Source organism: Scyliorhinus torazame, chromosome 18 (genome assembly GCF_047496885.1).
Source record: "Scyliorhinus torazame isolate Kashiwa2021f chromosome 18, sScyTor2.1, whole genome shotgun sequence".
Classification (NCBI taxonomy): domain Eukaryota; kingdom Metazoa; phylum Chordata; class Chondrichthyes; order Carcharhiniformes; family Scyliorhinidae; genus Scyliorhinus; species Scyliorhinus torazame.
Window position 1 is genome coordinate 39,226,506 of NC_092724.1, and position 16,481 is coordinate 39,242,986.

The 16,481-nt window shown below is 47.3% G+C and overlaps 1 protein-coding gene across 1 annotated transcript in view; it reads right to left on the bottom strand.

Moving 5' to 3' along the window:
- The window catches only part of LOC140395143 (dedicator of cytokinesis protein 7-like), a 353,436-nt gene that overhangs the window by 41,346 nt on the left and 295,609 nt on the right, over positions 1-16,481 (bottom strand). The window contains exons 38-42 of the mRNA XM_072482618.1: positions 13,655-13,798; positions 13,305-13,436; positions 12,303-12,437; positions 9,475-9,564; positions 8,389-8,625 (exon numbers count right to left, since the gene is read on the bottom strand). Coding sequence (XP_072338719.1) covers positions 8,389-8,625; positions 9,475-9,564; positions 12,303-12,437; positions 13,305-13,436; positions 13,655-13,798 — 738 coding nt within the window. The remainder of the gene's footprint in view (positions 1-8,388; positions 8,626-9,474; positions 9,565-12,302; positions 12,438-13,304; positions 13,437-13,654; positions 13,799-16,481) is intronic.

Here is a 16,481-nt window from a genome sequence, read left to right on the forward strand (position 1 = left end):
TTTTCACAGTAACTTCATTGAAGCCTACTTGTGACAATAAGCGATTTTCGTTTTCATTCATTTCATGGGAACAGTGGCGTTTTACGACCGATCAAATGGTGCAAAACGGCCACCAATCCTCCGTCTGGTGGGGGGCTAGCAGGCACGCAGCGTAGACCCCCCCCCCCCCCCGGCTCTAGCTGCGGATACGGCCAGAGAATTGCCGGGTCCGTGGCCATGCATGCGCACAGCGGTGGCCTGCAGCAGCCGCGTCGTGCAACATGGCGCCGGCCGCGTGCAGACCCGACCAATAGTGACCCCCTTTGGCCAGGCTCGCCACCCCCGGAACACCCCCCACCAGTGCCCCCAGTCCCCGACAAAGCACCCCCTCCCCCGCGGATCGGCTCCCCCTAAACTGTGGCGGCGTGGACTTAGTTCCCGAAAATAAATACCACACGTGACCGACACCATCGGGAACTCGGCCCATTGGGGGCGGAGCATCAGAAAAGCGGCACCGCCCCCAATTTCGGCGCCAACGTGGATTCCCTGGCCAATCGCCGAAAGCGGCCCGCCCCCTATCTTCCTGCCCTGTTGACAAGGTATTCATGGTTGTCACATTCAGTATTCAACAGCTGAAGATGAACCATTCAAAGATTAATTGCTTGGAAAGATAGCTCTCCAGATAGGCTGATCAAGTTATACTTGGAATCTACAATTATGTTTGACTTACTGACACTTGGAGAGGGAGAGAGGTCACATGACCAATCACGTCTTTTGTGTGGTTTAAGCACATGGTTACTGAGCAGAACGGATCCACCAATTGATCAAAGTGGAGCTCCAGCCTCTTTCTCTCTTCCAAGCAAGGACATTTTGTCTCCATTCTGCAGTAGACTGAAATTACTTAAAGAAGGAATTCAACTCCACGCAGCATTTCCAGGAATACAGAAAGACCAGCTAAATCTTTGAACCGCCTCAGTACTGAAAGCGAGACAATTGGATTCGGCCAGTAGCCAGCAAACACTCCCAGCTGAGAACTGTGAAATTCTTTTATTTCTTATGGTCTGTAATTTTGCCAAATATATCCTGCCCTACTCTGCAACGTGTGAACTCAGTGTGTGGTGGAATTTGGAACATTTTTTAAACCAGGTCAGCTTTAGCACACTCAAAATAACCTGAAGAAACCTCAAGAAAACCTCTTTGACTGATCGTTTTATGATCGCAGCACATAAACCGTTTAGATTCACACTGAACTGGCAAAGATATCCTTATCCAAAATTTCAAAATAAAGTCTGTTGCGGAAAAACAAAGAGAGGGAAAAGAGGGGAGCCGTTTGACACCTCCTCCCTTGGTTGTAATCCACTCAAAGTCTATGTCCTCGTATTTTACAGTAATTCTGAAAATCCTTTCTTTAATTTTTCTTCTGGCATCAAGCACACTTGCCCATGATTAACAATTCAATAAATCGCATTTATATTGCACACTGTCACATTTAAAAGTCTAGAGTTGCTTCATAAACAGTTTTTCTGAAGTGTAATGACTTTTGTTATGTCGCAAACACACCAAGCAATGTGTGCACAGGAAGATCCCAAATATGACAATACAATTTGTTGGACTTGGTTAAGGGAGGAATGTAGACTAGCAGCCAAGTCTCTTCCAATACTGTCATGGGATCTTTAATCTCCACTTGGACCACCAGAGGCAGCACGGTAGCATAGTGGTTAGCACAGTTGCTTCACAGCTCCAGGGTCCAAGGCTCGATTCCCGGCTTGGGTCACTGTCTGTGTGGAGTCTGCACGTTCTCCCTGTGTCTGCGTGGGTTTCCTCCGGGTGCTCAGGTTTCCTCCCACAGTCCAAAGATGTACAGGTTAGGTGGATTGGCCATTCTAAATTCCCCTTAGTGTCCAAAATGGTTAGGTGGGGTTACTGGCTTACCGGGATAATGGGGATAGGGTGGAGGCATGGCTTAAGTAGGGTAATCTTTCCAAGGGCCGGTGCAGACTCGATGGGCTGAATGGCTTCCTTCTGCACTGTAAATTCTATGATTCTATGATTCAGAGCAGGTAGACAATTTACTGGCTCATTTGAAAGATGGCATCCCTGATGGCATGGCACTCGCTCAGGACTGCATGGGAATGTCAGCCTCATTATTAGCTCAAGCCCTGGTGTGGTTGGAAATTGTTTAAGAGATAGGAGGCAGAGTAGAGATTGATTGTCAAGAGTGATAAGTGATGTTCCATCAGGATTTGTACTGAATTCTCAGCTTTTCATCATCTTTATCCAGGATTTGGTGAAGGAACAGGGAATTGTATCTCCAGGTTTGGAGAAGACATTAAGTTGAAAGGCCAGTAAGTAGTGCAGATGGGAGCAGGAAGTTACAAAGGGACATGTACAGAATCAGTAAGTTCAACGGGGGGGCGACCATTGATTGGTAACCCAGAACTATATACATCTCCAAGGCACTGCCTTGCACAGATAATAATAATCTTTATTGTCACAAGTAGGCTTACATTAACACTGCAATGAAGTTACTGTGAAAAGCCCCTAGTCGTCACATTCCGTCGCCTGTTCGGGTGCATAGAGGGAGAATTCAGAATTCTCAGCTGGTAGCTGCTGGCCTTGTTCTGCATTACAAATCAGCTATCTAGCCCACTGAGCTAAACCAGCCCGCAGATGTCGTCTCCATGCTGGCTCCTTCCAGACTCTAACTCTTACTAACCTGAACATCCTTGTACTCCAGCTCCACCAAGTCCTACTCAAATATATTTACAACATAATCTTATTTATTTGCTACGTCTTCTCTCTCTCTCTCTCTCTCTCTCCCCCCTCCCTCCCCCACCCCACCGCCCCCCCTCTACCACCACCACCACTACAACCACCACCCTGCCCTTTCCCAAGTCTCCAACACCATGGTATTTTCTTCCGGAGGGTATGTTCACTCCGTGCATTCCCCGAGTGGACTTTGTTTTTGTTTGTGGGCCTCGCCATGATCTTGCTGGATGTTGATGTTTCAAAAATCCATTTCCACCTGTTTCAGCATTTCAGCTAAATACATGTTTACTCTCTTATTTCTCATTCCTTTTTCAAGCTTATGAATCTTTTCCATTTAGCTCAGCAACTGCTCTGCCAAGTTCAGTCATCTTTGTGTCTGGATTTGCTCCACAATACTGCATATCTCATCTTTCGTTTAATTCAGATTAGATCAGATTCCAAGAATTTCATTAGTTCTGGCTGTTAATTCTGCTTTCGACCAACTGTTCTGCTTCATCAGTAATTCCTTTTTCAGTTCCAGGCATGTTTTATGATACGTAAAGCTCACCCAGTCTGATTTTTCATTAGTAAACTCATCTTCCATCTGTGAAAGTTGCTTCTGAGCAGTTTTTCTTTAGCAGTACCTAATTCCGGTGTGTGATCCTACAAGCTCACACTCTTTCAGATTACTTCTGTTAATTGTTTCTGAGGCTCCTCATGCTCCTCTGTGAGAACTTTGACTTTCTTTTGCAACTGTTGAACCTTTTCTTGTCATTCTAGGTTCTCGTTTTTCATTGCAGCCACATCGTTTATCAGCAATTCAATGGTTCTCAGTAAGGTTAAGGCGTCCGATGCTTTTTCTTCTAGTTCCTTGAGCATCAGATTTACATTTTCCAATCTTATTTCTTTCTTTTCTTTCTCAGTCTGCAGCAGAGCTTTGTCCTTGTCCGTCATTTTAGTTTCAGTGTTGGCCAGATCTGTCTCCAGATAGAAAGACTTAACATAGAACATTACAGCGCAGTACAGGCCCTTCGGCCCTCGATGTTGCGCCAACCTGTGAAACCACTCTAAAGCCCATCTACACTATTCCCTTATCGTCCATATGTCTATCCAATGACCATTTGAATGCCCTTAGTGTTGGCGAGTCCACTACTGTTGCAGGCAGGGCATTCCACGCCCTTACTACTCTCTGAGTAAAGAACCTATCTCTGACATCTGTCTTATATCTATCTCCCCTCAATTTAAAGCTATGTCCCCTCGTGCTAGACATCACCATCCGAGGAAAAAGGCTCTCACTGTCCACCCTATCCAACCCTCTGATCATCTTGTATGCCTCAATTAAGTCACCTCTTAACCTTCTTCTCCCTAACGAAGACAGCCTCAAGTCCCTCAGCCTTTCCTCATAAGATCTTCCCTCCATACCAGGCAACATTCTGGTAAATCTCCTCTGCACCCTTTCCAATGCTTCCACATCCTTCCTATAATGCGGCGACCAGAATTGCACGCAATACTCCAAATACGGCCGCACCAGAGTTTTGTACAGCTGCAACATGACACCATGGCTCCGAAACACAAACCCTCAACCAATAAAAGCTAACACACCATACGCCTTCTTAACAACCCTCTCAACCTGGGTGGCAACTTTCAGGGATCTATGTACATGGGACACCGAGATCTCTCTGCTCATCCATACTGCCAAGAATCTTACCATTAGCCCAGTACTCTGTCTTCCTGTTATTCCTTCCAAAATGAATCACCTCACACTTTTCTGCATTAAACTCCATTTGCCACCTCTCAAGTTGTTTCAATTCTACAATTGTGCTATTCCTTGCTTCATTATCTGCTCGCAGTTTGGAAAGTTCTATGGCTTTTCCTTTCAGTATCTCCTCTTTTCCATTCAGTTGGTTATCCAGCTCTTTAGTTCGGACGTGACTCTTGGCTTCCTCCTGGACTACTGAACATTGCTGAGTCTTCTCCACCAACTGGTTCTTCAATTTGTCCAGTGACATTAAATTAATTTTGCTGCTCTTCGTAATTTTCCAGAGAAACGAACCTCATCCTGAGGGATCCTTGTAGAGTGTGATGATCCTTCAACAGGTTTCACTTTCCTTTGCAAAGCTCAATTGCTTTGTCTTGAGTTTTCTTGTAATTCAACAGAGTCTGCTTGACTTTGTTCTGCTGTTCATCCCTTCTGCCATTGAAGGCAGTATTCATATTGATCTTATAGGACAATTAGCTGTTCTTTCAAATGTTTATTTTCTTGTTGACCTTTTGCCAACTCACGCTGTGCATCAGTGAATTACTTTGTCGCTACTGATGGTTCCAATGCGGCTTTTGCTGAAGTAGTATTCATCAACTTTTTCAGCTCATGTTTATCCAGGACCACATATTTTGTTTTATTCGTTCATGGGATGTGGGTGTCACAGGCTGTGCCAGCATTTATTGCCCATTCTTAATTGCCCTTCAGGGGGAAGTTAAGAGTCAACCGCATTGCTGTGGGTATGGAGTCACATGTAGGCCAGAACAGGTAAGTATGACAGATTTCCTTCCCTCAAGGACATTAGTGAACCAGATGGGTTTTTACAACAATCGACAATGGTTTCATGGTCATCATTAGACTTTTAATTCCAGGCTTTTATTGAATTCAAATTTCACCATCTGCAGTGGCGGAATTTGAACCTGGGTCCTCAGAGCATTACTCTGGGTCTCTGGTTTACTTGTCCAGTGTAAATACTACTATGCCACCACCTCCCCCAATGATTTTTTTGAGTACATTTTCTACCTGCTTTTGTGCATAGCTGTACTGTTCTGATTGAGTTCTCCTAACTCAACTTTGATACAAACATTTTCCTGTGGAACAGCTTCATTTTCTTTTTGCTCATTGTTTCTTTGGGTTACATCCGATAGCTTTCCTTCATTCACAGCCATCTGCTTGCTCCAAACTGTCATCTGCAGTTGCAGATTGGGTAATGTGTCAGCATTTTCTAAAAGCTCAATGTTTAAGCCTTTCAGCTGATTTTCAGGCTCTTCTTCCTTCTGCACAAAACCCGTCGGCTCGTGCACATCATTGAACTGACTTGGTCTGCAACCATTTTGTCATTTGCATGGTGTACTGTCTCTCCCGTCTCCCTCACTCAGGAGTCCCCTGTCTCCCACGCTCAGGGGTCTCCTGTCTCTTACGCTCGCGGATCTCCTGTCTCCCATGCTTGGGGGTCTCCTGTCTCCCACGCTCGGGGATCACCTGCAGAGTGGATGATTGTCCTGCCTTCCAGCCTTTTTCGAATTTTGCTCAGCCTTTTTTGATCCAGCCACTTCTGCCAATGGGCCTCCACGTGCCCTGGTTGAGTCCTTCAGCCTCCACGTCCGCAATGGCCCTTCTTTTTAGGTGAGCTCCAACTGTGTCTACAATTTAGGCACACCTCTCACAGGTGACAATGAGGTCAGACTGCAATTTCTTGACTTTTGTGAATGCTTGCAAAATTTCAAGGTCCATCCCTCATTGTCACCATGTTGTAAGATTGTTTGGTGTCATACTAAGAAGTTTGGAGGCTTGTATGGCTGAACATGAACTATCTATTTGCAACCCATAACTATATACCTCTCCAGTGTACAGCCTGCATGGGTGCTGTCTCCATGTTGGTTTCTACCAGACTCCACTGCACACAATCCACCGCCATGTGGCTCTCTACGTCATACCGTGGGTGGTAGTTCTCCAAATCCCACATTAATCCTTACTAATCTGAACACACTTATACTACAGTTACAATTTCCTCTGGTATGGGAATCCAGAACAAAAGGGTACGACCTTCAAATTAGCCATAGAAATTCAGGTGGGAAATCAAGAAGCACATCTTCACTCAAAGGAATAAACACCTGAAACTGTCTCCCCCAAATCAATAGACTTTTGCTATAGGCAAGAGTATCCAGGAATATGGAGCAAAGGTGGGTAAATAAAGTTGAGGTGCAGATCAGCAATGGTCTAGTGGAACGGTTGAACAGGCTGGAGGGGCTGAATGGCCTTCACCTTTTCCGACTCACATTCAGAGAGCGTTAACAATAACAACACCAACTTTTATTTATATTATTTACATAATAAAATTACCCGAAGCACTTCACATGAACTTTAAAGCAAAATTAGACACAGAAAACAATATTAGCGCTGCTGACCTAAAAGCAAGAGGTAGATTTGTAACGCCGACTGAAAGGGACGAAATAGAGGTAGAGAGGAGGAGAGATTTAGGGGGGAATTTCCAGGACTGGGGGCCCAGGAGTCACGGCAACCTCTGGTGAGGCAATTAAAATCTGGGTTGTTCAAATGGCCAGAACTAGAGCACTGTGGAATTGTGGCACTGGAAGATATTATAGAGGCATGATGTGGAGATGCCGGCGTTGGACTGGGGTGAGCACAGTAAGAGGTCTTACAACACCAGGTTAAAGTCAAACAGGTTTGTTTCAAACACTAGCTTTCGGAGCACTGCTCCTTCCTCAGGTGAAGGAGGCAGTGAGGGGTGAAGACACAGCGGGACTTGAAAAAGAGGATGAAAATGTTAAACTCAAGAAATTGCTTTTCTTGGCACCAATGGTGATCAGCAGAGTGATTGGTGAATGGGACTTGATGTGAATAAGAACAAAGTCAACAGAGTTTTGGACAACCTCAATTTTAGGGGAGATATGGGAGAGGAGCAGGAGTGCCTGGAATAGTAATGTCTCGAGGTAACAAAGGCATGAATGGGGGTTCCAGTAGCCAATGAGCTGAGGCAGAGTTAAAGTCAGGCAGTGTTACAGAGGTGTGAATAGGCAGTCTTCCCGATGGTGCAGACAGGTGGTCAGATGCTCATCTTGGGGTTAAATACAACACGGAGGTTGTGAACAGTCTGGTTCAGCTTCAGACTGTCGCCAGAGAGATGGATGGAGTCGGTAGCCGGGAAATGGGGTTTGGAATGGGGACCACAAAATCCAATGGCTTCAGTCTTTCCAATATTTGATTGGAGGACGTTTCTGCTCCTCCAGCACTGGATGTCAGATAAGCAGTCTGATTATTGAGCAACTATGAGGAAATTGAGAGAAGTGGTGGTGCGGTAGAGTTGGGCAGTGAGGTAGAGTTGTGCGTTGTTAACGTACATGTGTAAACTAATGCTGTGCTTTCAGATAATGTCACCAAGATGAAGCCCATAGATAAGAGGTAGGAAAGGGCCAAGGTTAGGTCATTGGGGGTCACCAGAGGTAACTGTGCAGGGGAGGGAAAAGAGAGGCCAATGCAAATGATATCCTGATGACAAGTAGATGGATAGGAATGGAACAAGGTAAGAGCAGTCCCACCCACAGTGGTGGAGAGGCATTGGAGAAGGATGGTGGAGGCAACTGTGTCAAAGGCTGAAGACAGGTCAAGAAGGATGAGGAGGGAAGGTTTACCATTGTCGCGGTCCCATTGGATGGCGTTTGTGACTTTGATAAGAGCTGTTTCGGTACTTCGCAGGAGCAGAAATCTGATTGGAGAGATTTGAGTATGGAGTTCCAGGAAAGAAGGGAATGGATTTGAGAAGCAACAACACATTCAAGGACTTTGAAGAGGGGAAAGTTCAAGATGGGGTGATAGTGTGCAAGTGTTAATAACCGAGCCAAGCACTTTCGTGTTGGAAACCCTGAGACCGATCACCTCACCTCCTGCCTCTCTATGATACTGATCCTCGTCTTGATGTAAGGGAATGCATGCAGGGTTGTCAGAATGGTTTTACGTTTATACTGCTGGCTGAGCTCTCCATGTGCCCGGCCATTCAATGTATATGGCGTGCTGTAGATGAACCGCCGCACGTTAGAATTCCTCTCATAGTAGGCAACTCGGTTTTTCAGTTCGTATTCTTCAAAGTAAGGCTCAACGTAAGTTATCTGTAGGTAGGCCTTCAAAGGAAACAGAGTTTAATTAGTTTAATCATTTTTGCTTAGAATTCCTTTCTGACTGAGTCATGGACTGCTAACTAGCAACAGGAACCCGGGCGGATTGTAACCCTTTCTAATATAGGGCCACAGAGACTAATTATGACTTCCTATTCCAATACCAAAGCCACAGAACAAGTATTAGTGAAGCAGCACCCAGCCTGTACACAGCCCATCCTCCAGACTGCCTCCTCCTCCGCCTGGACACTGCACACTCCCCACACAGCCTCTCACCCCAGCCGGTACACAGTCGATCCCCCACACTGACTCTCCCCGCAGCCTGTACAGAGTCCATCCTCCACACTGCCTTACCCCCCCCCAGTATGTACACAGCCCACTCCCTACACTGCCTTTCCCCCAGCCAGTACACAGTCCATCCCCAACACCACCTCTCTTCCCAGCCTGTACACAACTCATACCCTACACTGCCTCTACCCGCATGATCAGTGCGACGCCAAGAGGCTTTAAACTGAGTGCTGCGGGAAGCACAGCAGCTGATGGTTTGCATCAACTTCCTCTTGACTTAATTTGATGAGGAAACAGCAACCTCGTCCAGTTAACACAATGGTTGAGTAACCATTACCATGTGGAATAAAGATGGTCTTGGTATAGTTACATAGAGAGTAACCCTTGCCCTGCTGAATATGGAACCTATATGGCTAAGATGAGATAGCTATTAGTAAACTAGGACAGTATTCATTAGATCAGAGAAGGTTAAAGAGAGAATTGTATCAGGGTTATGTATGCTCTGTGCTTTCTTATTGCCTCATTAATGTTTGCACTTGATGACATTATTGATAGCTGTTTACACACCTTGTTGGGATCCAGGCTTTCTTTCTTAACTGGCAAGGAATCTTTGAGAACCTCCACTTGATCTTTTCCAAACTGCATTTTGTAAAATTCCTGCAACAAAATACACACATTATTTTAAGACTTCTAAACAATGGAGGCCAATCAGTCCATCGTAACAGTGTTGAGGCAAACTCTGTATTCGATTCTGCTGCTGCAACCCATCTTTGCCCATGTTCTTCACTATTTTGTCTCTTCAACTGTGTAGTGATAGCATGGTTATAATAATAATAATCTTTATTGCCACAAGTAGGCATACATTAACACTGCAATGAAGTTACTGTGAAAAGCCCCTCGTCGCCACTTTCCAGTGCCTGTCGGGTACACAGAGGGAGAATTCAGAATATCCAAATTACCTAATAGCACATCTTTCAGGACTTGTGGGAGGAAACCGGACCACCCGGACGAAACCCATGCAGGCACAGGGAGAACATGCAGACTCCACACAGACAGTGACCCAAGACGGGAATCGAACCTGGGACCCTAGAGCTGTGAAGCAACAGTGCTACTGTGTTGTAATTCACCGACTGACCACTAGGAGTCTCACTAGTACATGAGTGAATGTTAAAGTCAGGTGACCCCTCAGACTGGCTGGAGGGAGCGGGAGAGAGAGGGTACTTGTGCATGATCATACTGTTATCCATCTGTTGTTTTGTGTATAGTTTACCGATAGTTAATGTTAATAACTCATTTATAGCTTTAGCTACAAGTGTTCTTGTCATATAAATCACGCCATCCGACAAGAACATTACAAACTGTTTGATTAATTCCCTTGTCAAGGCAATGACTGATTTGGCCCTATCTGCTATTGTACTCCACACACTAAAAGCTCTTTCCACTTTGAATACTGCGCCCAACGTAATGGCCCCGACATAATTCTCTCTTTAACTTTCTCTGTTCTAATGACCACTGTCCGAGTTTACTAATAGCTATCTCACCATAACCATACAAGTTCCCTATTCAGCAAGGCAAGAGTTACTCTCTATGTAACCATGCCAAGTTCCTATTTACTCCACATGGTAATGGTTACTCAGTGTGTTAACTGTATAAGATTGCTGATTGCTCATCAAATTAAGTTAAGGGGAAGTCAGTGCAGACCAGAAGCACTCAGCTTAAAGCCTCTTGACGTCCCACTGATCGTGGACATCGCCGCTCTTCTGACAAACCACAGGCATTTTGGGGGATTTTGTTTCCCAGTTGTGCCTGCTAGTCTAACCCAAGTTTTCTCCCCACCTCCCCTTAAAGCTGTTCAGTCAGGCTGGAGAAGCGGTTTCATCCTCCCAGTTCTTCACTAAATCATCACCACTGGCAGGAAAGTTGAGCCTGGAGGCATCACAGCCAAGCCACCGCCGTGTCCTCCCCTATGGCTTCTTTCACATGCTTCCCTGTACAGGCTGCATGGCCAGTGATAAAAGCCAGGGGCCCCTGGCTGAGTTACCACCCCAAGAATGTCCTATCCAATTGTAGCATCCCTACAACCTGTCCTAGCTGACTCAGTACGGACATAAAATAGATCCCATGACCCTCAGCGAGACTTGCAACTACATCAGATATGTGGCAGGAGCTAGAAGGCTTGTTATTTCAACATTTAAAACACTGCAGCAATAAAATGAGGATCCTAAGCCAGAGATTGTGATATCCTTTGGGCGACACGGTAGCACAGTGGTTAGCACTGTTGCTTCACAGCGCCAGGGTCCCGGGTTCGATTCCCGGCTTGGGGCACTGTCTGTGCGGAGTCTGCACGTTCTCCCGTGTCTGCATGGGTTTCCTCTGGGTGCTCCGGTTTCCTCCCACAAGTCCTGAAAGACGTGGGGCGGAATTCTCCGCCCCCCCACCGGGTCGGAGAATCGCCGTGCGCCGCGCGGATCGTGCCCCGACGCCAGGACGCAATTCTCCGCAATGCGGAGAATCGGCGCCATTGGCGTCCGCGTGGTGGCCCGGCGCCGGTTGGGGTATGCGCCGACTCTCCGGCCTGGGCCGGCATGCCAATTCTCTAGGCCGGATGGGCCGAGCGGCCGTCAACAAAAAGCCGAGTCCCGCAGGCACCGTTCTAACATCCTCTGAGCCGGCGGGACATTGGCGTTGAAGGGTCCGGGTGCGGCCTGTGCGGGGGGAGGGGGGGGGTCTGACCCCGGGGAGGTGGCCTCCATAGTGGCCTGGCCCCCGATCAGGGCCCAACGATCGGTAAGCCGGTCTCTCTGCCCCCCGGCCTCCTGTAGCCCTGCGCCATTTGGCGTCGGGGCCGCCGCGGGGAAGGCCACTGCGCATGCGTTAGTTGGCACCGGCTCAACTGCGCATGTCCGGACTGGGTTCAGGCCGGGATCGACAGCTGGGGCAGCGGAGGCCGCTCCAGCGCCGTCCTAGCCCCCTGTGGGCTGCAGAATGGGGTCCCGGAACGGCCGCCAACGCTGGAGTAAAACACTCGCGTTTTTACTTAGGCGTCGCCATTTAGCCGCCCATTGGGAGAATCCCACCCCTGCTGTTAGGTGAATTGGACATATTGAATTCTCCCTCAGTGTACCCGAACAGGCGCCAGAGTGTGGCGACTAAGGGTTATTCACAGTAACTTCATTGCAGTGTTAATGTAAGTCCACTTGTGACACTAATAAAGATTGTATTATTATTATAGTACTTCACTGAGAGCCTGTGTGGAGAGTCAGTGACTCAGTGCTGTTACTGTGTGACCCTGGCAGAGCGCAGGAACAGCTCGGGTGTGCACAGATCTTTTCAAGTAGCTTTGCCTCACATTGTTAAATTGCCACATTACGATCTGTGACTGAAAGCTCCATTACCTGTAACTTGCTGGATATTTCCACTAATTTAGTGATCCCCGGCTCCTTGTACACATACTCCTGCTCATCCAGCTCTCCGAACAAAGAGCCATAAAATCCCACACGGAAAAATGTTCCAAACATTCTCTTATTATCCTGAAAAGAAATTATGAGAAAGAAGGGGCAGTTTTCAGAGAAAGACTGGAATTTGTCATTGCGAAGGGTAATTGTGTCATTGCGAAGGGTAATTGCCTCATCAGCCGTTTATTAAAGGGGCTGTCCATCACAAATCTCAGGGTTAAATGGAGCTGGCACACCAGTTACAGCAGGCGGGAGGACCCACTCTAACCACAGTCTAGCTTCATTCTCCCCACCTATCCCCTCATGTGTGCACTGGCCCTCTGCCAGAGCAATTCACTGAGTGCCACTCCCCCACCTTTATCCAGTGGCCCTGAAAATCTTTCCTCTTCAGATACTGATCCAATTCACTTGTCCCATGGTGCTCTTGCTGAGGCTTGCAGTGGGGAATGAGCTAGGCTAGATTGGTAATTTTCCAATGTGTCCATCAAATAAGCTTCTTCATGCCTGATAGTGAATATTGACAGGGTAACCAACTATGGGAGGCATCATAATTGATGTGACCCAAAATACAAGCACATGCAGTTCCCCGCACTGAGATCAAAAGCAGGAAACTTGTCTGATTTTCCCCCTTCTCAGTCCTGAGACACTGAGCCTAAAGGTGGTGGACCGGCCAGGGTAGTGAATTCACTCAGTCATAAGCACTGCTCATTGGTTTCTCTCACTGAGAAGCGTGCCCTGATTTTTCCAAATCATGGATCACAAAGGAATGTACCGAAAAGTAGCCAATCAAAATGCGCAGTGAGGACCATTTCAATCAGGGATAGAGGGAGGGAATGTTTCGTGAGCCAATTGGCCGGCAGACAACATTAATGCCAGTATCTGTACTTTCACATCGAACATGGGTTTGGGGGTTACTCACACACTGACAAGAGGAGTCTTTACCTTTCTCAGGATCAGATCAAACGTTTCCTTCAGATTTCCATGAATGACAGATAATTTCTTAATATTCCGATGGAATTCAGCAATTGGAATTACGATCTTATAAATTTCATAAACTGCTTCATAACATTCTGCCTTTAAAAAAAACAAGTGAAAAGTATGTTTTTTTTAAACAGATACCACAAGGTGAAGATATGAAATAAATGTCCCTACTGGTTTCATCAACCAGATGAGTTGACCACCAAGCTGGATGCTCCATCGAGCACAGAATCATAAAATGCAAACTTGAATCTGATCTGGACAGATCCCTCAGCCGGCCCTGTCACTTAGCTTGATGTAGGTTGGACACATACTCGGTTGAAGAGCTCGACTGCATCGTCCAGAAACTCCAGGAGACCCTCTTCGCTGAAGCAGTTTCCAGTACAAATGCCCTCCCTCTCCATGGAAAAGACCTCATCACACACCAAAGATTCCTCCAAGACATTGATGGAAATTTTCTGGTGAAGAAAAAAGATAGAAGATAAATAGCCTACCGCCAATCAGAGACCATCAATTGCCTCCAGCCAATCAGGGATCATCAATGGCCAGCGGCTAATCAGACCCTATCGATGGCCAGGAGTCAATCAGAGATCATTGAGTGCCAGTAGCCAAACAAGGTGGCCAGGAGGGGCCAATCAAGTTCCACATATGTCCAGTGGCCAATCAGGGGCCACCTATGGCCAGCAGCCAATAAGGGGCCACCTATGGCCAGCAGCCAATAAGGGGCCACCTATGGCCAGCAGCCAATAAGGGGCCACCTATGGCCAGCAGCCAATCAGGGGTCACCAATGGCCAGCAGCCAATCAGGGGCCACCTAAGGCCAGCGCCAATCGGGACTAACAAGCAGCCAGTATTCAGGTGTTGAAAAAGTTACTGGTTTCAACATCTTACAATAATAAACTCACATTCACTTTTAAAAATGATTCACAAATGATTTCTTTCAATCGCAAACATTAAAATGTAACATTTTGAGATTTGTGAACTAATTTTAAAAAATCAAAAGGGAGTGCTCAAGGATGACAACTGGGGCAAGTGAACTAGGAAAGGGCCCTTCAAACCATTGCACTGACTAAAGAGGGAGGTAAAGAAGGGCACAGTTGGCCAAAATGAGGGCAGCACCTTTCCAATCCAGAATATCCCGTCAATTCACTGACAAAGTTTAGTTACAGGCAGCTCACTCCTTTATAATAAGGCGCTGACACAGGGATTGGTGCCGCCTCTCTCCTCTTTATCTATTATTCGTTGAGTCTTGAGATGAGGAAGGAATGCAACCCTGTTCCCTGCGGCCCTCATGAAAGTAATGAACAAAACAAGCTCCCTAACTAAACCTGGTTCCACATCTACAGCCACCAATGTTGGCAGTCGACCTCGAAGTGGACACCTCATCCTCAGGTACTCTGCATCTCACCCATGGCAAGGCAGAGAGTGTGAACTGCCAAAGGAATGACCATATGGGGTCTGAAACTCTGAGCTCACCTTTTAGGCCTGGGTGGAGGTACTCCCAGCAGTTTCTGACCTTTTAGAATTCCCTCCCTATATCTTTCACACTCCCCCCATCCCCCACCCTCTCTCTCTCTCTCTTTCGCCCTTTTAGATGATCCTTGAAAACTATATCTTTGACCAGGCTTTTGAACACCCATTCTAATGACACGTGGCACTGCATTTTCATCTCCAATTGAGGTGTGAGTCCGTCACAAATTCAGAAGTTTTTTTTTTGCTGGATAAACAATTTTCCTCTGCTCTCTTGATACCATCTTCACACATGGCCTTTCCATGGAATGAGGAAGACCTTAGGTGCAAAACACCGCGCCCCCACCCCCGATATCTTTAGAGGTCGAGTTTGCCATTGTGAGGACCACAGAAAATTGCATTTCCTCCTCCACACGGTTGTCATATGCTGGGGTGGTTTTGGGAGGCCATGGAAAAAATATAACCCCTTGAAGAATTTATGACCACTGTGGGAAGCCTGATGAGGAAACGGGAACATTCTGAAAGGTAAGTGCAAAACGTTCCGATCCTTCAAGTATGACTATTGGATGATGTGTTGTAATGTCAATGTGTTTTAACGCCATGATGCATCACAGAGATCTGCTCTGCCAAAGGTACATTAAGCCTTACATTTACCACCATTGTGCAAGTGTCGTCGTGCATTACAATATTTTTTCCACTGAAGAAAGTAACATACTGCATTAAAAAGTGTAAACAAATGTCCTGTCAGCCCCTCTGTCATGTTTTGTGCTGTAATTTAAATCGACTAACACTCTGGCTGTTAAAAATAACTGCTTCAGAAAGTTAGAAAAGAATCTCTGCACCTGCTCTCCTTAATTGGCTGACAGGAACTCTGCTTTGAAGTAGAAATGGAAAACTATTCTGTTGTGTCAGTTTCAGGAAATTAACTGGAAGTTTCTGTTCTGACAACTGTTATGAATGTTTGGCTGTGTTTCAAAAAGTTTAGTAACCAATTATCAGGTGGTCTATTGATCCAAGAATAATTGTAATCAGGGGCGAAATTCTCCGGAAACGGCGCGATGTCCGCCGACTGGCGCCCAAAACGGCGCCAATCAGACGGGCATCGCGCCCTCCGCATCTTTGGGGGCCGAGCCCCAACATTGAGGGGCTAGGCCGACGCCGGAGGAATTTCCGCCCCGCCAGCTGGCGGAAACGGCCTTTGTTGCCCTGCCAGCTGGCGCGGAAATGACATCTCCAGGCGGCGCATGCGCGGGAGTGTCCGCTGACTGTTTCCCACGCATGCGCAGTGGAGGGAGTCTCTTCCACCTCCGCCATGGTGGAGACCGTGGCGGAAGGGAAAGAGTGCCCCCACGGCACAGGCCCGCACGCGGATCGGTGGGCCCCGATCGCGGGTCAGGCCACCGTGGGGGCACCCCCGGGGTCAGATCGCCCCGCGCCCCCCCCAGGACCCCGGAGCCCGCCCGCGCCGCCTTGTCCCGCCGGTAAGGTAGGTGATTTAATTTACGCCGGCGGGACAGGCAATTTATCGGCGGGACTTCGGCCCATTCGGGCCGGAGAATCGAGCGGAGGGGCCCGCCAACCGGCGCGCCGCGATTCCCGCCCCCGCCGAATATCCGGTGCCGGAGACTTCGGCAACCGGCGGGGGCGGGATTCACGCCAGCCCCCTGCGAT